General features: G+C 46.0%; 1 protein-coding gene across 7 annotated transcripts in view; it reads left to right on the top strand.

The window, feature by feature from the left end:
• KMT2C (lysine methyltransferase 2C) overlaps positions 1-24,212 on the top strand; it is a 2,745,351-nt gene that overhangs the window by 520,400 nt on the left and 2,200,739 nt on the right. For all 7 annotated transcript variants that reach the window (XM_069647923.1, XM_069647922.1, XM_069647921.1 and 4 more), the window contains exon 13: positions 12,650-13,377. In XM_069647923.1, the coding sequence (XP_069504024.1) occupies positions 12,650-13,377 (728 nt within the window). The remainder of the gene's footprint in view (positions 1-12,649; positions 13,378-24,212) is intronic.

Here is a 24,212-nt window from a genome sequence, read left to right as displayed (position 1 = left end):
TTTATAAACTCCTCTTTTGCGCATAAGTGTGCCAACTGCCATTAAGGAAGTGGTGGTCACTCCTATTGTTACAAAGCTTGGGCTTAGTGAGAAGGATCCATTAAACCTACGCCCAATAACAAACACACCTTTCCTTTTAAAGATATTGGATAAAGCAGCCACTAAATAACTGCTGACCCATTTTTAATCTACCTCCGTGTTTCACCATAAACAATCGGGTTTCTGCCGCAATTATGGTACTGAAACTGCATTACTAGATCTGCAAACTCAAGTCGATTGGATGAGGGAACAACGGGCCTGCTCGTCTTACTGGATCTCTCGGCGGCGTTTGATCTTCTCGATCTCGCCAGACTATTGGATACCTTAGCTAAAGTTGGAAACCGTTCTCAACATGCTGCAGCATGGATTGACTCCTTTTTAGGTGAAAGAACATCAAAGATATGCTGGGGCACGGTCTGCTTAAACCCTATTGAAATTAAGTACAGAGTACCACAGGGAGCCTGTATTTCCCCCAATACTCTTCAATATATGACTCCTGTGTGACAAACTGAAAGGATGGGCTTCCATTTTACAAATTGCGCTTACGATTTCCAACTGGTCATGAAACTCAGCGGGGACCACACTACTAGACACCAAAACACTCAACCACATCTACTCTGTCATCCAGGAGTGGATGACACAAAACTGGATGTGTTTAAACAGCTCTAAGACTGAGCTTATGGTTTTCAGATCTACCCAGGCTAGAAAGAAACTTGACCCATCATACACAAGTTTTATGATCGACACCTGCAACATGAAAGTGGCTGAATGGGTAAAATTCCTGTACACCATATTTGAAGCATCTTTAATACAGATGCTCATGTCAAATATGTAACTAAAAATGCACATTACCATCTAAAGATTCTACGCCAGATCAATTATTTAGTATCTCGCAAAAATTGCTGGACTTTGGTACAGGCCATAATTATGCCCCGCTTGGATTACTACAACGCCTTGTTGAATGGTGCAGGGAAAGGGAACATTCAAAAGTTGCAGATAATCCAGAACAATGCAGTCAGAATAATTTTCAATGCAACAAAAATAGAGCACATCCCACAGTAGAGTAAGATGCTTCCCTGGCTACCAATAGAAATTCAATTCAAGACACTGACCCTTAAGCATAAGTGTGTGCATGGAGAGGCCCCACTATATCTGAAGCAAACGGTACGAAAATACTCACCAAGCAGGTCTCTGCGCTCTAGTGCTTCACACCGACTGATCATACCACAGATCCATATTTACTATAGTACCCCTCTCCAAAGGTCCATTCTGATTATTTAAGATTCAGATTAAATCTATGGAGTACGCGTGAGCTGCTTTGCCAAAGGAAACTGTTGACAAGCAACCAAAATTATTGCAGATATTGTCTATCGGTACAACAAAGGGAAACACTACAACATCTGGTGGTGGAATGTAATGCCTTAAATTAAGTGCGAGCGAGGTGTTTTAATAACGTGTTCTTGCTTCACACAGAGTGGGAGAGTGACCAAATTTGGCAAATGTTGTTTACAAATATGCGCATGACGGTTCAGATTGCCCTAGTCCAATTTTTACGAATAATATTGCCATGTGTAAAGGAAATGTAAATGAGCGAATTATACCGGTTTTGACCATGTGGAGCTGTCTCTGTGCTGCTGAGCCTTCTGTGCCCCCCTGCTCCTTCCCTGCTCTGAGGAAGGAAACGTGCTGCAAACTACTACGGACTACTTTTGGGGCTCTGTCCCTTTAATTTCAACATTGGGACATCCACGCATCTGCACGTCACGTGACTCTGAAGTGAGTTTAAAAGGCTTACCGCAGCACCCTTGCAGCGATAAGCCCGGCGAGGTGAAAAGGGCGGCGAATTATACCTGTTTTGACCCTGTGGAGCTGTGAGGAGCAGAGGATCTGTTCTGGGTGACAGCACATGGCCGAAAGGGGAGCCAGAAAAAGCAGATTAGAACGTACATCCGGGCCCCTATTAAGGAGCTCTACTCTGCCGTGCCCTGGTCGGCTAGTGGCCCCGACTTGCACTCTAGTGGAGCTTAGAGGCGGATTTCCAGTGCCTCACCCTCTGACCTCCGCTAAATCAGGTAAGCGTGCACGTACAATCTTGTGCACGAATGTTATTAACTAACGCATCCTCTACAACGCAAGACTGTTTATTTGTTCCTGAGAGGGATGAGGTCAACAGTGCGACATCGAACGTGGTTGCGGGAGTGTTGGGACTTGTTCACATGCCCCCAAATCAGTCTCCCGAACCCGTAGGGTAAGAAACTACTAACAGTCCTCCTGAAACTCAGGGACTTAGTAAGTCCATCCAGTCCCAGGTGACTACAATCATTGATGAAGATGGTAAGGGATTGCAAGATGGAGCCGACTGGCTAGGTGCGGGCCCATACCCCGTTGTGCTGAAAGAGACTTGTTGCCCTCTGAGGGCCTGCCATCTCACACGGACGTACAGAAAGCGAGCACCATTCATGCAGGCAAATTGATATTGGAGGTGGAGGTCCATGGCCTCCCACGGACAGTTGCTCTGCCTGACCCTATACCCAGAGATGACACCCACACTCCTCCTTCAGTTTCCTCTGGTGACCTTATTGATTATGTGCACAAAGAGTCAGTGGACTCTATGCCAGTGCAAGATACAAACACAATGGCCAGTGGGATTATAAATAAAATCATCGATAAACTACCCCTGTATTCATACGAAACTGAAACATCAGATTCCTTGGACTCGGATTCCGAGCATATTAAGTCCTCGGAAAAAATTCCACTCAAACTTCAAGAAAAACAAGTTCTTCTAACAAAAAAATTACATGCAATCAAGATGGGAAAATCAATAACACTTAGGAAAAGGCACGCTCAGAAAAGAGACGGTCGACATCTACCCCGAAAGGAGGAAAAAATATCCTGCAAATCAGTTCTTAATTATTTCAAGAAAAGGGGCCAAACCTCGGGAGAAATTTCAGACGCTGAAATATTGGAAGGGCTGGGTGACTCTGTTGCCACACTGGAACCATCAAAGTTAGTCCAAGAGCCCACCAAACAAATTTCGGGACCCTACATCCAAAATGATATCAAGTAAAGCCCTGAGATGGCATTATGGTAATCTGAGATCCCCACCAAAGAGCAGAAAGTCAGCCAAGCAATCAAACTGAACCTTCATTTGCGGATTCAATACCTCTGCAGCATGAAGACAGGAACTTGGATGAACCTCTTATCCACCCAAGTCTCCAACCTACCAATGAGACCGCCTCTCCAAGCCAAATGGATACTACATGCAAAACCTCTTTGGAACTTACAGGAAATTCATGCCCAGAATCCTTGTGTGCCCCAGGACCTAAAGGTGGCCTGCTGGATATCCTACAAATTACACCAAGTAAACTTCAAATTGAAAGCAGATCACCGTCACGAGAAATGAGAGAGAAGACCAAAGTGAACGCTTATGAAGCCACTCCAAGAAGAGACCGTGCATCTCTATGCTCTCCACTAAGGAGAAGGCAGTCTGACCTTTAAACCCCCAAGTCTGCAGATTCCTCAGGAAAAAAGCCCGATTTACTAACTATTATATCTGCAATCACTATCGCAATGGCCCCTTTTGCAAATTGTACGAGGGAATATCGGAAACTTTAAAGGACCACACAAATATCGCCACGGCAATGACTTCAAAAATGTCTCTGCTGGAAGGTTACATACTGGCAAAGAGCATAGAAATAACAAACACAAAGAATCAGACAACTGAAATCTCCTGCAAAGATTTACAGCACTCACCCCACAAAACTAATCAAAAAATCGCTAACCATGCAGGAGTAAATTGCTCTTTTTCGCAGGGAACTCAAACAAATAAATGTCCAAATGAACCTGTCATCATAATCCAGGACGGGGAATACTGCCTTATTGACTTGACTGCAGGAGCTGGAACTCAAAAAGTGCAAACAACTGAATAGTTTGTAGTAACTGCAGACTCGTCACTCCTAGGGCCAGCACGCAAATCAAATACTGCAACAAAGAATTTATCTAAGGGAGATATAACAACAAAAGGATGCATATCCCTGAATAGCTTCTCAAAGATAAGCTCAGAACCAGTTAGACAAATCCCTTCAAGTGAACAGCAAGTCGAAGAAACAGCTGGACGAGGTGGCATCTTTTGGAATATTTTCCAAAAAGGCCTAAACAATCGCTGACTTTGTGTGGGCATCTGATCCAAAGTCAAATGCAAGTACAGATAAACATTGATCAGAGAAACCACCTAAAACAAATAATCGGCTAGTGGTGCTGCTGAATATACAAAAATCAAACGCTCCACACACACACACCCAAGGGTCCGCTCAAGGCTTCAAAATCCGACAAACTGTGTTCAGGTCTCACCAGACAAGATAGCCCTTGATGATTCCGTGGACTTATTGAACATGAGTGTACACCTAGAAGATGACCCAGAATTGAATCATCCACAGCCTGAAGGGAGAAAAAGGAAAGCAGTGATGGGAATAAGTGATGACAGAGACCTACCATCAGAGGAAAAAAAGAAAGCAACAAAGGACTCTTTGGCTCCGGTGTTCCTGACCCTTGAAGATAAAAAAAATCAAACAAACAAAATGCTGAAAGAAAGCCACAAGGCAGTAGAACCTGTATCTCTAATAATTTGGTCTAACAACTGTAGATTTAAAGAGGAATGGAAATAAAAAAAATCTACTGGAAAAAAGATTCTTTCGATGTCACTGAACCCCTGAAAGTCGAATCACAGGTCTGTGGCGCTAGATGACCACAGAGTAAGAAGACTATCAAATGAAGCAAATACACCCTTATCAATAAAACATTGGACATTTTCAGATCAAAACCTCAAACAAACAATGCAGCGGGAGAAAAAGACAACTCTTGAAAAATCTTTTAAAATCCAAAGACTGACTAACAAAAGGGATAATATAATGCTTAACAGAAGAACTCTGATGGATCTATTCTCAAGAATACCAAACTTAAAACGACTAAGATCAAGTGACTTGAAAATCGTCGAGCCAGGAATAGATGGGCGAGATGACTCAGCTTTTCTGTTAATTGAATCCTCAACAGTAAAAGACTGGATGAGACAGGCAGCGGATGATTTATATGATCGAGGCAACGCACTGGACGACATGAAGCCAAAATCAATGAGTGCTCTTCCGTTTATAGATACTCGGACAGATCAACTTACAGATCGCACCGCCCAGACAATGAATCTTGGCTAGGAGGGAGAAGACGTTTGCCTCTTAGGGAACTCGGTTCCCATCTGACCTCCAGGAGCAACCCAGCAAGCGAAAAAACAAATGAACGTCAAGGAAAAGCACCAACCGGTCAAAAATAGAAACCAACGGGGAAAGATCACAACATGAATCTCCCAGAACGGGAGAACCCCAAGGACTCGACGGCTTGATTTCCAGTGATTCACCAAATGACTTTAAAGATCCAGATCGATTTCTGAAAGGCCCAATTCCAACAATGAAAATCACCTTCGACCAGAAATTGGCTTCGAACAAAACCAAAAGCTCAACTCATTTTGAAGTCAATGGAGGTAAGAGGGCGGAAACATGGTCCTTGATTGCGCCAGCTCTAAACAATAGAAATGCTTAGCAATTACCGGATAGTGTCCCCTTTTCGACTACGAAAAACAAAATGCAATTCTCCGCAGTGCCACTGGATGTCGGACTATGCACAGCATGTGAATCTAAGCAGATACAACCATCAGAAATGCTTTTACGGTAAGTAATGCATTGTCATATCGACCATGCAAACTCTCCAAAGAATGCCCAACGGAAAACCTATCTATTATCTCATGGAATACTAGCTTTTGTTCACTTGACTAAAGAAAGTGATATAAATCTGGAACTTCACGATGTAATAATGTTACAAGAAACGTGGATCCTAGATAAACCCTCCCTGGACGACTTCGAAATTCACTTCACTCCAGCATACAGAGGCATTAAAGGCCGCCCAATGTCTGGCCTATTAACAGCCTTTCGTCCAAGCAGCGGGTTCCATTTGATTTCAGCATTAACATCAACAAATTTCATACAAGCATCTTTAGTGCTATGTAACTGTCACACTGCAAAGTCAGAAATGACAAAAAGAAAGATGCTTTTCATAAATATTTACTGGAACCCAAATGCCATTACTAATAACGAGTTCCTTCATGATTTGGAAAACGTCATTGAAACGACGTCTGAGAACCATGACATTTATCACATTCTGATTGGCAGCGATTTAAATACAACTTGCGAAGGGGTTGGTGACCAGAAAGTAACCAACCGACAACACACGGAACCATCAGTAAAGGCCAGATTATGGAAATCCCTCATGAAAATTAATGACCTGCACAATCTCCATCTGCTGTTTGAAACAGCAATAGAAAGGATTCCAACTTGGGAAAGAGAAAATCCAACAAGAACAATAGATCACATCTGGGTTTCGCGCAATTTACTTGCAGAAATAAAATCTTAACGGAGTAAGAACTATCCATAGTGATCATAACATGTTGCAGATGAAGTGGATTTCTCCAAAACCACCAACTGAGATAATCCAATATGAATTAGAGGCCGATTGTAATGCAGTGCGCCTTAAGATAACAGAAGCAGGGATTGCACAACTAATCAATCAATATTCTAATATTGGTACAACTAATAAATCAGTAGACTATCGTCCACTTCTCATGGCTTTCAAAAAACCGAACGGAAAACCAGCAATTTTCACAAGATCTACAATTCACACATACGATCAAGATTTAGTTACAAAGCGTAGATGGATGCGCAAACTAAAGAGATGAGCAAAAAAAACATCACCCAGTATAAAAGTAGATGCCATTAAAGCTGAAAAAGAATACAAAGTCTGGGCGAGAAACCACAGAAACAATGTACCAGTCTGATTCGGAAGAGATGCTGAGCGCTATCTGCGGGAGAAAAGAAAGTACTTTTTGGACCCTAGTAAAAACTACTGCAAGATCATCCAATGAGGTCCTACAGAACAGCGTGGGAGAAGTAAAATGGATTAACCACTTTAAACAGTTGTATCAGGCAAGGAACAGCTGCTCCATACAGACACCGGAAGAAACTTCTGAGCCATGGGTTATTCCACACAACCCAGCCGAAATATTAGCCAAAATTAAAAAAATTAAACCACTCCAGAGCTCCTGGTCCTGACGGGGTGACCAATTTCGACTTGAAAAAGCAGGCGGACGTCTGGTCGATATTCATTTCCGAGGTATTCAAAAAATGTCATAGGACCAGATCTATCCCAGTGTCATGGAAATGCGCTAATATTGTCCCAATATTCAAGAAGGGAGCATGGGATAATCCAAAACACTACCGTCCAATCGCTCTACTTGACACAATCGGAAAGATCTTTGCCTCTTGCTTACTGGACCAATTCCAAACTTTGACTAACAACATCATCATCCATGATCCTCTGCAGTCCGGATTTGTTAAATCTATAGGAACAACAGCAAATATTCTTTTATTGAGCATACTGAAGAACAAAGTCTTGGAAGGCAAACCAAGAGTATTTATGGGATTCATAGACCTTGTTCACCATTTGACCAGGTCATCCGGTCTAAATTTTGGAACAAACTTATTTCTTGGAAATGCCCATCACAACTGTTGGCGCAAATTAGAGCATTATATTCCAAAACAACAATTCAAGTACGCCATAGTCAATTAACAAAACCTATTGAAACGACCCGGGGGGTTAAGCAAGGCTGCCCTTTGGCGCCTGTGTTATATAACGCATATATTGCTGATTATAAGGGCAGCAAATCCGAAGTTCCAGCTTTCCCTCCAACCTTCGGGTGTGAACATCTACCCCGACTAATTTACGCAGATGACATTATCATCATTGATCAAACTCAAATAGGGCTCCAAAGAAAACTGGACAACTTGGCCTTGTTCATTAAAGCAAACGATTTGGAAATAAACTCCCAAACCAAGATAATGTCTTTTGAACTTTCAAAGAAAAAAAATTAAAACTCAAAATGGTTTATTGAGGGGGGAAAAAACTATTTACCAGCTTCAAATATTTTGGCGTGACCCTCAGCTCAAACAGAAGGGACTTACCAATGCAAGATGCCCTCCAAGAAAAATTGAAATCCCTGATCACATAGACTAAAGCTGCTAATGGGAAATATGTAAGATTTTCCTTTATACCGGTTCTGAAATTCTAGAAGGCCAAGATCATACCAAGCCTAACATATGGCGTAGAAGCAATGCCAAATCTCCCGGAAACCCTATGGGATAAGTTGGAAGGAAAGTTTTGGCGGAGGGTCTTGCAACTGCCGCAATATACCCCGATAGCATCGTTTCGGAGGGAGCAAAGTCTTCAATCCATCTCATCAATAGTTGCTCGCAATAGAATCTTGCTTTACAGGAAGATAATCGACACTGCAAGCCCTCACATTCGGCCTAATTAACAAAGAACTTCAGGAAACGAGCACTAAGCTCATGTCTAGATGGGTCACGGACATTCAAACGAGATTGGGCCAAATCGGCTGCACAGAGGAGGATCTTTCGAACAACCCAACAACATTTTTTTAAAAATTACTCCTTCAGGATTAGACATCAACGCAAGATCAGGCCAACAAACAAATTGACAAAGAATATACCTCTGATAATAAATGATATCAACCAACCTCCAAATTACATCCAAAAATTTACCAACAAAAAGCTAAGGGAACATTTTTTGAGAATAAGATTAAATTAATTACTGACTGAAGAGGTAGTAGCCATAAGGAGCAAACAAGGTGAAAAATGTTGTTGGTTCTATCAAAACAAGGACTCCATCGAAGATTTAAGACATCTACTGTTAAATTGTCAAGCACTTGAGCAGCAAAGAAAAGTTCATTTCAACCATATCCTTTTTGACCTCCACTCCTATGACGAAAAGGAATGGTGGTCTCGTCTCATGAGTGGCGAACGAACCACGTGGGTAATTGCAGTCACCAAATTTTTCAAGAGCTTGAAATTAGACACCATGAGACCAGTCTGAAAGTTAAGATGAAAGACTGCACAGAGGATTGGGGGTGGGAGAAATTTTGAATCGATAAGTAGAATTTTTACTTAATTGCACAAAGGATCGGGAGTGGGAGAACTACTGAATTGTTTAGTAGTATTCTGACTTGAAAAACAAAACTACATGGGACTTAGAGTTGGAGTGTCCACCAACCTTCTATGTGTTATAGTGTATGCTCATATTGCCATCTCACTCAATTACCCACCCCCTTTGGAGATCTTGACTTTCTTTGAAAGTTTTTACTGGATCATAGAAAGAGGCGAAATTGCTGATTCTTGCAAAAATTGATTTTCAAGTTTGTGCCAAGATTGGTTGAGGTCTGACTAGTCTAGGCTACACTGGCTTGGCAATTAATATTTAGTCTGTTCCCCTTAAGGGGATTTGTTTTGTTTTTACTGTATATTGGATCTATTGTGTTAATTAACATAGGAATTTTTATTTTTGTATGTACCTTGTATAATATATGAATTGTATTGGTATGTATTTTGTATACTAATTTGAAAAGTTGCTTGCAACTAAATCAAATATAAAAAAAAAACATACCCACAGATCCAAAGAGCTAGAGGATCCGGCATTTCTTTCCCCGCTTCTTCTGCAAAAAACTAGAATAAAATCTCAATACCAATGTGAACAGAAGCAATCTAGGTCTTCAGGAAAAGCCTGAAAACCCTGTTTAAGTAAACCAGTCATCAAATCCTAAAAGTCTGTCGTAAATTTTGCACCCTGATGCCCATGGGCTATGGCGTGGTATAATTACCCCCACAAAACTATTTCCGCTAATTTGTTAACTTCAATTTCACTGCCTGATAAGGGTTAATGTGATAAACAGAGAAGGAAGACTAATACATTTCTCTGAACGTGTATATTTTGCGGCCTTGAAGGGCAAAACTTCTGCTCGGTCCTGACAGTGATTACTCTTAGTCGACTCTAGACTAAAAAAAAGTTTTGTTTTTTTCTGACTGTGGGTGCGCAACCCCCTGGACATGAGCATGCGGCCCCCCAGAGGGGTTGCACCTCAGTTTGAATACTAATGCCTTAGTTGGACTTCAGAAAAACTGTCTTAACAATGTGCAAATTGTTCAATGCCCCAACTATCAAAGTAACAATTATCACTACAGTCACATTGCTAACCGGTCGGGGAGCTCATTTTCTTCATCCAACTGCGCATGGGGTGTGGACACAAATATTTACCAAAACGCATATCAACCTTCTACAACTGCTAGCAGTCTTCAAAGCTCTTCAAGCTTTCAAACAGACAGCACAATGTTTCTCCTAGCACAATGTGTTACATGGGAACTCAGTTCGCTGGCAGACGTGCTAAGCAGAAGTACAGTGCTGCCCTCACAACACGAGTGGCGACTAAACGTCTTTTCAAACTGGTGATTCACAGAAATAGACCTCTTAGCTACTCAAGAGAACACACAATGCCTAGATTACACATCCAGGTTTCTTCAGAAAGGTTCCAAAGGGAACGCAGTACTATTCAGTTGATCAGGGAGATGTGTACCCCTCTGCCCCCCACACCTCTTAACAAAATAGTCCATAAATTACACCAGGAAAAAGTAATTTATCCTGATGGCTCCTATGTGGGCACGACAAACGTGGTTCTCACACCTGCAGATGATGTCCCTGTGTCCTCCCATGAAACTACCATGTCCAGCCAACATGCTAACTCAAGATCAAGGGAAACACTCCACCCGTGCCCCCAGACATTGGATTTAGCAGCCTGGATCCTGAGGCCTTAGAATTTGGTCACTTAAACCTAGACCAAAGATGCATGGAAATCCTTAGAGGCACGTAAACCAAACAAACTACATTGCTATTTTAACAAGTGGAAGCGTTTTGTGTTATGGTGCAAAACACGTTCACTCAATCCAATTGAATGTTCACCAATAGATATAGTTAACTATCTACTATACGTATTAGACTCAGGCTTAGTCTTTTAACTCACTAAAAGTACACCTAGCTGCTCTCAGCATACACCACTTCACAAAGCAAAGTTGTGTGGTGGAAGGTGCCAGTAGTTAAAGACTTCATGGAGGGTGTGAAGAAATGATACCCTCCAATTTGTAATCCTACTCCTAGCTGGCACCTGAATATAGTATTTGCAAGGCTCATGGTTGCCCCCTTCGAGCATATGCACAAAGCCAGTCTTAAACATCTCACATATGACATATTTTTTATAGCTATTACATCTACCAGAAGGGTCTGTGAACTGCAAGGTCTATCGGTATAGGACCCCTTTGTTACTATACACAAAGACAAGGTAGTACTACGCACTGAACCTCATTTTCACCAAAATGTATATCTACACATTTCATTTAAATTAGTCTGTAGAGCTTCCTGCGTTCTTCCAACACCCCACAAACGCAGCAGAAAAGAGCCTTCATACACTAGATGTACGAAGAACTGTCATGTACTACCTATGAAGGACTAAGACGATCACAAAAACAGAACTTTTTGTTTCCATAGCTACAGGGATAGAAGGTGATCCTATCTCTAAATCAGCAATTTCAAAATGGATTTTCAACTGCATCTGACTTTGCTATTCTCCTGCTAAGCAAACCTTGCCATTCAAGCATAGAACACACAACTCTAGGCACAAGGGAAACTAGCTTTCGTAACAAATGTGCCCTTAGATGCCATTTGCAAAACTGCCACATGTATACACTTTTACCCAACACTTCTATCTAGAGACACATTCCAAGGGTGATACACAGGTGGGACAAGCAGTGTTAAAACATCTGTTTGCAGCGCTACCTTCAAACAACCCACCTTCTCAAAATACTGCTCGCTAATCTATGCAAATCATGTGATTCTAAGCAGATCCACAAGCCTCGGAAGGCATACATTACTTACCGTAATTGTATTTCTGATGCTTGTATCAGCTTACAATCACCATTCCTCCTGTCTTGGAGTTGAAGGTTCTTAGGGGAAACCTAGATTTTGTACACCTTTGATCTATACCTGTACTCTACGCTTACCTTACACTCCCTGTTGTCAGAAACAAATAATCTGACAGCCCTCGACGTGTGAGGGATCATGGGTACAGTCGATGTCACACTAGCGATAGAATTACAAACACTCAGTCGACATCCCTTTTCGAACTTAGAAAACTTTACGTGCAATGCTCAGCTACCACTAGATGTTGGCCTATGCAAAGCATCTGATTTTAAGAAGCTGCTAGCATCAGAAATGCAGTTAAGGTAAGTATTGCATGCTATATAATGTATCCCCTCTATATTCAAACTTTTTATAACTGCATTTTACAGCTGAGAAGTGTACATCTCTGGATGTGTATATATCTCATTAGCTGATGGTGTTATGTGTTAGTAGTTTCACAGCTGTCAGATTAATTGTAATTACATATTTCCAAGAAAATGCTTACATTTGGATCATACATTGTTTCTCTGTCCTTTTTTGGATCAATTTTTTTATTGCAGACCATAAGCCGTGAATGCAGACTTTTAAAAATCCAACATAATATAACTGGAGGAAAATAATATATGTATTGTGTATGTGTTTTGCTACAGTATTAATGTTGCCATTTACCCTAAAACAAGGTGCATTTTGATGTTTTTTTTTTTTAATTTTATTATAGAGCCTGCACAAATATGTGACAGTGGAGAACGGGGGACAATGGACTCGCAAGTTGATGCACATGAAATGGGAAATTGCCAGTCTGGATATGTGTTTAAGTTGCAGGACATGGATCCGGCAAGGGCTGTTTCTGAAAGTGTTGATCCATTGACAGAGCAAACTCGGAACCAACTGCTAGAGAAGCAATTCCCGGAGCAAGATGTGGTAATCGTTGACCAGTCTTTAGCAAACGCCTGCACTCTGCCAATGTCACTTGCAGCCTCGGTCTCCCCACCTGAAAAATTGAGGCCCACAAATGAATATGATTTGTCTCATAAAGTCAAAGAACAATACGCACTTGATGGCACCCATGAAGACATGTTGGAAAAAAATGATTTAAACACGTCTGAAACATCTGAAGTTCTTATGGAGATGGAAACTACCCCTGCAAGTGAAAGCTTTACGGAATTAAGTTCACCAATAGGAGATAAAACTGGAAAGTCTCCTAGTGATATTGACTCGCCATTTACATCCTTTGATACAAGTAAAACAAGTGTGTCCTCGTCACCGGCTGTTTCATTAGACATGCACTGTACACATGACATGTTTCAAAGTCAGACTCCTCCTACATTTAGCTTTTTAAATAATAACCTACCTACAACACATATATCCATCACTCCCAAAATTGGCATGGGGAAACCAGCTATCACCAAAAGGAAGTTTTCTCCTGGTAGACCCAGGTCAAGACAGGTAAGAGTGCTCTCTTTAATGATAGTCCGCTTGCTCTATGAAACATTTTTTGTATTGTGCATTTGTATTTTTGTGTAGTTTTTTCTTGCTTCCATTATGACACCTTCTACAATAGTCCAAATCATTCTGTTTTTAATTAATTCATTTATTCCGGTGTGCAGTCTCTTAATGTGCTCTTGGACATGTGCACCTGAATTGAACATCCATGTAAGTAAAGAATTCTGGAGCTTGTTACTCTGCTTCGATTCACATACTATGCATAGTCTGCCATCTCGTGGTTGGCTCGGATTAATTCTCCAGCATGGGGTCTGGGATGGATTCACATGCTCATGAATATTCCTTTGTCAGGCTGGGAATCCTCGGTAAAAGAAAAAATTTTGTTTCGTTTCTAAACTTTTTCTCCTGTAAACCAATCACTGAGCTTTGGGTCATACTGGCCCCAGACAATGACTGCCCTCAACCTAAGCCCCTCCTCTGGCAGCCATCTTCAGATTTCTACTGCATGTTCAAGTGTTTGGTGTCCTCGCGTTTTGCTCTTCGACCTTCTGTGTTTCCCAGTGCCTGTATTATCTACATTAGCGCATAAAGAAGATTGTGAGATCTGCCGTGGCTTCACCAAGCGCACCATGAAGGATCGACAAGTCGGCTGCCGGCTTGGCTCCAAGCCATGGCCTCTACTCCGGTGCTACTCGGGGGCATGCCTCGTCCAGATCCAGCCAACCTGAGCGAGCTCCTAAGTCCTTTTGAAGGGGCTCCATCCGTGGGGGACCAACACAAGGCCAAGCACAGTGAGTCTGCTTCCGTCGGGGTTGCCACTCCCTGCAACAGTCTGGGCCCGTTCATTGTCTCCATCTGCCTTGATCTCCAGCTCTTGATCCAAGAAGACGTCGGCTACCACAGGAAAGCTGCGGGAAAAGGCTAAGGTCTCTGAACCGCCCGTGAAGGACAAGACTAAGATGGCTGACCTGCCTGCGAAGACCCAGGTGGTGCAGGTCAAAGCATCCCCCTCGATCATCGAGGTGGCCTCCCTTTCGGAGGCAAAAGGGGGGGCTGACCCTGACCAGGGTACCCCAGCGACAGCCAGAGTATCTATCCCGGCCAGGAGAGAGTCTTCGTTCAAGCTGATAGTGAAGACTGGAGAAGAGGATGCCGGACCTCAGTCCGAGACTGACCCCTCAGGTCCTGAAGAAAGGGGTGGGGGGGGGTCAGCAGAAGAACTCCAGGGCACAGACATTTCTTGATCTGACAAGGAGAGACTTTCCGTCCACACTGTCCAGGATGGTAATGTCGAGGACATGCCTGCGGAGGGCAGCGGCCATCATGTGGATACCATCGACGAGGACGACCTGGATACTGAGCCCAGTGACCCGGTTCCTCAGGTGCCCCCTCGAGATTTGTCGCAGCATATCCTCTCCACACGCTGGTGTCAGATTCAGAGGGGTTGCCGACGACCCTGCCAGCACCAGCGGCACCGCTGGTGACCAATTTGACACCGGGGCAGCCACCGGCGAAGAGGAGGAGACAACCTATGCCTCCAGTCCAACCGTCGCTGCCCTCCCGCCATAGGGGGATGGGGACGGACACAGACGACGGATACGGCCGATGACCCAGGAATGGGAGACCCTGCATCACCGGAACTGAGAGCGCCTCTGCTGGACGAGGTGGGATCTTTTCATTCCTTGATTGCCTGGGCGTCGGAGCTCTTGCAGCTCACCCCGGAGGAAAAGAAGGGCTTCTGTACCAATGCCGGGAGGCGAAGAGGACTATCCTGTAGCTACCGCTCCTGGACGACGTCTAGGATGAGGGGCTAGCGTTAATGAAGAATCTTGCTTTGGCTAAGAGACTGGTTTGAGAAAAAGTAACGGGTGCTGGAGTCTGTGCCCAAGTGTCTTCAGTCTTAACCGTCGCCAGACTCGGTGGTCTCGGGAGGCCGCCAGAAAGAAGTCGTCTAGGTCATCATCCCCTTCATGCGTAACCCCTGACAACAGGGAAAGAAATTGGATTCCATGGGTAGGAAGGTAATCTACTCGGCGGTGACGACGGTAAAAGCGGCCAACGCCTTGGCGATCACAGCCAGATACAATCAGTAGCTTTGGTTCAAGATAGCTCCACTCCTGGATTTGCTCCCTGATGGCTAAGGGGTAGAGGCTTTGCAGATCCTCCAGGAAGGCGAGGTGGTGTCGGACCATGCCATCATGGTGGCACTGGACATTGTGGACATGAGTTTCTGCCAGATGGGCAACAGGGTTTGCGTTCGCCGTCATGGCTGGTTCAAGGCCATCAACTTAAGACCGGAGGTCCAGACGAGGGTCCTGGATATGCCATTTGTTGGAGACAACCTGTTTGGGAAGACAGTCAATGAATCCCTCCAGGCCATCAAGGCTGACAGGCGGCCCGTGCCTTTGTCACCCTGCAGCAACAGATGTCCTTTTGTTCCTCAGGAGGAAAGTCTAGTCGGTCTTCTAAGGGTTTCGGCGGGGGCTATTCCTCTTACTGCCAACTCTCCGGCACCTTGACCCAGAAAGCCAAAAGGGGTTGCTCCAAGTCCTTTGTAGGGCGGCGCCCCGACCGCCAAGCAGGACTGTATCGGCCAGGGCTTCGGGCCCCCACCATTGCACCCCGGTGGAAGGCCGGCTGGCAGACTTTATCAGCGTATGGGAGACCATCCCCACTGACCGAGGGGTGCTGGATGCTTTCGCTCCCAGGCACACCTTGGAGTTTCAACTAAAGTGTCCTTGAATACCACTGGTGGCCCGACAAGAACAACACATCCCTCAGGTGCTGCTGGAGGTTCGGGCTATGTTAAAGAAAGGGGCGATAGAGCTGGTTCCAAAGCGACTCCGGGGCTCCAAGGTTTACTCAAGGTACTTTCTCGTAAGAAAGAATGGGGGATGGAGGCCCATTTGAAGGGATTGTGTCCTCCGACGTATTCCTTATCTTTGATAATTCGTCTCCAGCTTGCAGGCCTCGGAAATGTTTTCTCTGTAGAGGGCGCAGCACGTCGTTCGCCGAGTTGATGTCCCTCGACAGCCACCGTATCGGCGCCGATGTCACCATGCCCATAAATAGCCATGCGCGGCGTCCGTTGCTCAGTTCTGTATTTCCGCGCTTAGTGGGGCCTCGGAATATCGTTGCTCAGTTCAGTCAGATAAACCTTATATTTCCTCGATAAAACCAACTCGTTCACGATGGCTTCATCCGAACCAACGACTCTGCGGTCCGGCTTAAAAAAATGTCGAGACTGCGGAAAGAAAATGTCTAACGGATCCTCACAGGATCTGTTTGTGGTGCTTGGGAGTCGAGCACCATTGTTCGGGGTGTGAGGACTGCATGTCCATGACGGCGAAAGCCTTGAAGGAGCGCAAGGGGATGCTCGAGAGAGGGAAGTCAGTCAAAGCCTCTTCGAAAGTTTCTTCGGTCGAGGCATTAGTCTCCTCGCCGTCGAAAGCATTCCCATTCTAGGTCTCGAAGTAGCTCCCACCACTCGTCGAGATCTAGACACTCAAAGAAGAGACGTTGAAGATCCCCTTCCTCGTCATCTGTTTCCCCAGAAAGGGTCTCCTGCCCCACAAAACACAGCTCTCAGACTGAGTGGGAGGAATTCACGAAGAAAAGGCTAAGTGTCTTCGAGAAAGCGGCCTCGACCCCCTCGAAGACAGCTGAGGGTGATACCCTGGGTGAAAAACCCAAAAAATCGAAACGCTGTGAGTCGTTGCACCAGGCGAAAAAGTCCACCTGAGCGCCACGGGCCATCGGGTAGGAAGGCACCATCTTCGCCATCGTCTAAGATCCCTTCGACGCATGGATCGGCGCCATCAACGCCGTTGTCGAAGGGTTCTTCGACGCATCGGTCGATCGAATCGACGCCGACATCGACGCCGGTAAAAGAGAAAACCACGGATACTTCACAGTCAACGGTTATACCCAGAGCCTCCAGCACGACGCTGAGAACGTCGTCGACATCCTCGAGTAGGATCCCGATCCTCTCGAGTTCCTCGAGACCTCTTCCAGTTTTCTCAACGCCTTTCTCAGCGCCTTCGAAGCCTTTCACATCGGCATTGACGACATCAACGTTTTCTCGCCCAATAATGACAAGTTTGGCTCCCTCTGCTTTAGAAATGCGTTTTACACCATTTCTGAGGTCAGAGTACCCCAGATTATCTTCAATCTATGAAGAAGGGGAGGATTCTGACCAAGAAAGACCCTTCGGGCTGAAGAGGACCACACCACCTGTTTCAGAGGATTTTACCTCTGAGGAAAGAAGGTTGAAAGACCTACAGGAATCATTACATGAGGCAAGTGGGATGGACACTTCCCCAGAAGTGGAATTTGTCAAACCAGACCCAGGGGGATCATGCCGAAACCGCCTATAGAACCCTGAAGGCAAGAATTATTGAATTCATGGGTTGGTCTGCGCCTTCACCTGTTTTTCAACAGGATGACCTTACATACTAGACAAAGGTCCACAGAAGGATCCTGTGGTCCCTTTCCATACAGCTTTACAAAGGAAGATTTCATCAAATTGGGAAACTCCTGAGGTTATCCCTGCAGTCAATAAAAGATTGTCAGCCCTACGCCTCACTCACGGGGTGGGGGAACCCATGGCAACGACTTGACCATCAGTGGTCGTTGGTCACCATCGGAGTCCAGACTACAAATCAACCTATTAGATCGATCAGACTAGCGCTGAAAGCTTTCCTGCCATCAGTACAGGGGAGAAATATCCTGATAATAACGGACAACACGGTGGCCATGCACTACCTCAAACAAAAGAGGAGGCGTCGGGTCATTGCCACTGTGCAGAGAGGCAATGCAGCTCTGGTTTTGGGTAATTCAGGAAGGAATCTCTCTATCGGCAGTCCACCTAGCCGGAGAGAAGAATTTGACAGCAGACGCTCTGAGCAGGCAGAGCACCGTCTCCCACGAGTGGGAGCTAGCTCAGGAAGTCCTTCAAGAGATCTTCGCCTTTGGGGAACCCCTCAGGTGGATCTGTTCGCCACCAACAGGAAGTGCGATCTGTTCTGTTCAAGGTAATTTCCCCCGAGAGGAGCTCTAGGGGACGTGTTCGTAGTGGACTGGGAGTTCCCACTCCTTTACGCGTTTCCACCAGTCCCTGTTGTTCCTCAAGTGATCAGGAGGTTGAGAATATTCCGGAAAACCATGATCCTAATTGCCCTGGACTGAGCCAGGAGAGCGTGGTACCCGGACCTTCTGGATATGTCCATTTGCCCTCCAATCCGTCTTCCACTCAAAGAGAATCTTCTCTCGCAGAAGGGAGGTCAGGTTCTTCATCCAGACATAACAACCCTCAACCTTCTCGCTTGGCTTCTGAAAGGTTGAGGTACAAGGATTGGGACCTCACTGATGACGTCATGGAGGTGTTGCTTTCGGCCAGAAGGCCAGCAACAAAGTCTTTATACCACTGCCGTTGGAACAAATTTTGCAGCTGGTGTAATGAAGAGAATATCGACCCTTTTTCATGTGGTACACCAATGGTGTTATCGTTTCTACTCTACTTGGCAAACTCAGGCCTTCAAGTTGGCACTGTAAAAGGCTATCTCGCAGCGCTTTAAATCTTCAAGCGCACTGCGGAGGAACCATCGTATTTCAAACTACCTCCAGTAATACAATTTCGCAAGGGATTAACTAATGTTTAACCTCCAAGACCATTCCAAGTTCCCTTATGGGACTTAGATTTAGTCTTAAATTTCCTAATGGGTACTCCCTTCGAACCACTCCACTCTTGTTCGCTGCGATTTCTCACTCTTAAAACTGTCCTATTAGTAGCACTAACATCTGCTAGGAGGGTGAGCGAATTACAAGCTCCATCTTGTAAACCCCCCCCATACAATTTTCCATAAGGACAAAGTTGTCCTACAGGTGAAGCCTAATTTCCTCCCAAAGGTGGTTTCTGAATTTCACATCACTCAGAAAATTACCTTACCTTCGTTCTACCCTCCTCCCCATCCGGGGAAAGAGGAAGAAAGGCTACATAGGCTGGACCCAAGGCGAGCTCTAATCTTTTACATCAGCAGACTGGTTAGGATTAGGAAAGCAGACCAACTGTTTGTAGGCTACTCAGGTCACAAGTTGGGACTACCCATAACAAAACAGACCATTTCCAGGTGGATTATTTTGGCCATTCTGGAATGTTACAAACTGGCAGGGAAAGAGCCACCCCAGAATCTTAGAGCTCATTCAACCAGGGGTATCGCAGCCTCTTCGGCCCTCCAAAGAGGGGTACCGGTCCGAGACATATTTGCGGCTGCCACATGCTCGTCCGCACATACATTCACAAGATTTTACAACCTGGATTCCTCCATTAGTCAAGAGACCAGATTCGCCAAAGCCGTATTAAATTCGGTTCATTCCTAAAAGGGATACATGAAATTATTACTCCCACCTCCAATTACATGCCACTGGTATGGGAGTCTATCAAAGATGAGGAATACGTCGGAGGATACAATCCCTTCGAAGAATAAGTTACTTCTTACCTGGTAACGTTCTTTCGATGGGATGTTCCTCTGACGTATTCCTTATCGCCCCTCCCAACCATCCCCGCAGTAATACTTCCCTTGTGGTTGCAGTTTACGCTCCTTGAAGGTCAATAACCAATTCAGGCATGACTTATCTTCTAAAACAGAACTGAGCAACGGACGGCGCGCTTGGCTATTTATGGGCATGGTGACGTCGGCGCCGATACGGTGGCTGTCGAGGGATATCAACTCGGCGGACGTCGATGCGCACGCCCTCTACAGAGAAAATATTTGAGGCCAGCAACTTGGAGACGAATTATCAAAGATAAGGAATACGTCGGAGGAACATCCCATCGAAAGTACGTTACCAGGCAAGAAATAACTTGTTCTTCGAAGGGATTGTGTCCTCCGACGTATTCCTTATCTTTGATACGTTTCCAGCTTGCTGGCCTCAGAATTTTTTTCTGCAGAGGGCGCTGCGCGTCGACGTCCGTCGATGTCCCTCGACGGCCACCGTATCGGCGCCGACGTCACCATGCCCATAAATAGCCACGCGCTGCGTCTGTTGCTCAGTTCCGTTTTTCCGCGCTTCGTGGGGCCTCGGAAAGTCGTTGCTCAGTTCAGTCAGGTTTACTATCTATTTCGACTGGAATATTCCTTATCGTTCTCGATGGCTTCTTCATCAGAACCGACGACGCCGCAATCCGGCTTCAAGAAATGTCGAGACTGCGGTAAAAGAAATGCCAATAACGGATCCACACAGGGTCTGTTTATGGTGCTTGGGGTCCGAGCACCATTGTTCGGAGTGTGAGGACTGCATGTCCATGACGGCGAAAGCCCTGAAGGAGCGAAAGGGGAAGCTCGAGATAGGTCAGTCAGCCAAATCCTCCTCGAAGGTTTCGTCGGCTGAGTCGAGGCATTCCTCTCCTCGCTGTCAAACATTCCCATTCTAGATCTCGAAGCAGCTCCCACCATTCGTCGAAATCTGGACACTCAAAAAAGAGACGTCGAAGGTCCCATTCCTCGTCTTCTGTGTCCCCAGAAAGAGTCTCCTGTCCCACCAAACACAGTTCGCAAGTTGAGTGGGAGGAATTCAGAAAGAAAATGTTAAGCGTCTTCGAGAACGCGGCCTCGACCCCCTCGAAGACAGCGGAGGGTTATACCCTGGGTGAAAAACCCAAAAAATCAAAACGCAGCAAGTCGCAGCACCCGGCGCTCTGGGGTGGAATGTTTCGCCATGAGCCATCGGGTAAGAAGGCACCGTCTTCGCTGTCGAGGATTCCTTTGCCGTCGTCGAGGATTCCTTCGACACACGGATCGGTGCCATCGACACCTTGTCGAAGGGTTCCTCGACGCGTCGATCGACTCGACGCCATTGTCGACGCCGATGAAAGAGGACCAAGGCGCCACAGCCAACAGTGATTTCAAGGGCCTCCGGCACGACGCTGAGACCGTCGTCGATGCCCTCGAGTAGGATCCCGATCCTCTCCTCTCGAGTTTTTCGAGACCCCTTCCAGTTTTTTCGGCGCCTTCGAAGCCTGTTACATCGGCGTCGACGACATCGACATTTTCTCGTCCAATAACGAGTTTGGCTCCTTCGGCCCAAGAAATGGGTTTTACTCCATTTCAGAGGTCAGAATACCCTGGTCTGTCTTCAATTTATGAAGAAGGGGAAGATTCTGACCAGGAAACATTTGGATTACAGAGAACCACACTGCCTACTGCAGAGGATTTCACCTCCTGAGGAAAGAAGGCTGAAGGAACTACAGGAATCACTTCATGAGGCAAGTGGGCTGGACACTTCCCCAGAAGTGGAATTTGTAAAGCCAGACCCAGGGGAACATGCCGAAACACCATATAGAACCCTGATGGCACGAATAATTGAGTTTATGGGTTGTTCTGTGCCTTCACCTGTTTTCCAACAGGATGATCTAACAGATATATTGGACAAAGGCCCACAGGAGGACCCGGTGGTCCCCTTCCATGCAGCCCTACAAAGAAAAATTGCATGTAATTGGGAAACTCCCGAAGTTATCCCTGCAGTCAATAAAAGATTGTCAACAAAGTATAGGGTAGCGGCTGCTGACCCTGAATACCTGTCAAAACACCCGACCCCAGAGAGCCTGGTGGTTCAAGCGGCAACTTCATCCAGCAGTAGGACTGCTTACCCTACTGTCCCACAGGATAGGGATGACAAGAGGTACGACTCTATGGCAAAGAAAGTCTTCTCTGCCTGTAGTATGGCGTTGAAGTCCATCAACGCCACCTGTGCGCTCGCCAGGTTCAGTCACACACTGAGAGTATGCTTCATCAGCGGCTGACTGCATACCCAAAGGAGAGGAAAAGGAAGCCTTCCTTAACATCATTAAAGATGGCAAAGATGCCATGTGAGAATCACTTCAAACGGGCATCGATTCCGCTGACAGTATCAGCAGACCGGCCCATGGTGGCAAGTACAACAATCCGCAGGCATGCGTGGTTGCTAAAGTCGGGCTTTGCCCCTGATGTACAGGCCAGACTTTTGAATATGCCCTTTGACGGCTCTTCATTATTCGGGAAAAAGGCTGATGACAGTCTGGAAAAGTTAGACTTCAAAAGCAGCAGCAAAATCCTTAGGAGCTGCTATCCGCCAAACTCCTTTTCGCCCCTCAGGAACCTCTGGGAGAGGAAAGTCCTTTCGCTATTATTCCGCATTCGGGAAAGGCAGAGGACAGCCGGCTCAAAGAGGCCAAAGGAGATCCACCCGAGGTGGACGGGTCAAAAGTACTAAGACCGCAGCAGGTGCCTCTTTACCCTCGGCATCTGCATCAGCCGCCGCCAAACCACTCTGATGCCTTCCCACACAATACACCTGTAGGGGGCAGGTTAACTCACCATCTGACGGAATGGCAGGCTATAACGTCCAATGCTTGGGCATTGGAGACAGTTGCCCAAGGTTACTGCCTACCCTTTCTACACATCCCTCCGAGTCATCCACCGGTGAACAGCTCCCTAAAAGTTCCAGATCCGCTCCCCTTGCAGGAAATTATGGACCTGCTAGAGAAAGGTGCCATAGAACCGGTACCTGTAGCAGACAGGAACAAGGGCTGGTACTCCCCTACTTTCTCATACCAAAGAAGGACGGATGACTGAGACCCATCCTGGACTTACGAGAATTGAACAAGTTCCTCAGGAAGGACAAGTTCAAGATGGTAACTCTCTCTCAGATCCTTCAGGCTCTCCAGCTCCATTACTGGCTGGTATCTCTGGACCTTCAGGATGCTTATTTCCATGTGCCAATCCATCTCAAACACAGGAAATACCTGAGGTTCGCAATTGGCGACTCATCGAGTTCTGCCATTTGGGCTGACCTCCGCCCCGAGGGTCTTCACCAAGCTAATGTCGATTGTGGCTGCGAGTCTAAGGAGGGAAGGGATCCACGTCTATCCCTACCTGGGCGATTAGGCTGATCAGGGCCGTATCTTCGGAACAGGCCCTGACCCAGCTAGATTATGCCTGCCTCTTCCTTCACAGACTGGGCTTCTCTCTCAATTTAAAGAAGTCACAGATGATACCATCAGAGACTCCATTTCATTGGAGCGGTCCTGGACACTTCCCTGGGAAAAGCCTCGCCACCAGAGGTGAGGGCTCAAGATATTCTACAGATGGTCACCAAGTTTCAAAATGCCCAACGTCTCCCAGCCGTCGACTTTTTGAGGTTGCTAGGCCTCATGGGATCCTGCATCTTCCTTGTGCCAGAGGCTCGCCTGAGAATGAGATCTCTTCAGTGGGCACTGAGGTCAGTGGTCACAATTCTCAGGGAGAATGACAGATGTCCTCCGGATTCCGGACAAGGTAGCCCGCGACCTTCAATGGTGGGCCTATCCAGAGAACATCTTAAAAGGAGAGCTGTTTTGGCAACCATGGCAGGAGATAACAGTAGTCACAGGCGCCTCGCTCACAGGATGGGGAGCCCATGCCAACGGCTTGACCATCAGCGGTCGTTGGTCTCCATCAGTCCAGACTACACATCAACCTATTAGAGCTGAGAGCGATCAGACTAGCGCTGAAAGCTTTCCTGCCATCAGTACAGGGGAGAAATGTCCTGATAATGACGGACAACACGGTGGCCATGCACTAGCTCAACAAAAGAGGAGGCGTAGGATCACTGCCACTGTGCAGAGAGGCAATGCAGCTCTGGTTTTGGGCAATTAGGGAAGGAATCTCTCTATCGGCAGTCCACCTAGCCGTAGAGAAGAATTTGACAGCGGACGCTTTGAGCAGGCAGAGCACAGGTTCCCATGATTGGTAGCTAGCTCAGGAAGTCCTTCAAGAGATCTTCGCCCTTTGGGGAACCCCTCAGGTGGATCTGTTCTGTTC

This window comes from Ambystoma mexicanum, chromosome 2q (assembly GCF_040938575.1).
Source record: "Ambystoma mexicanum isolate Mex_15411 chromosome 2q, UKY_AmexF1_1, whole genome shotgun sequence".
Lineage (NCBI taxonomy): Eukaryota > Metazoa > Chordata > Amphibia > Caudata > Ambystomatidae > Ambystoma > Ambystoma mexicanum.
The sequence above is the reverse complement of the archived record's forward strand: the minus strand, read 5'-3'. Positions and strand labels throughout refer to the sequence as shown.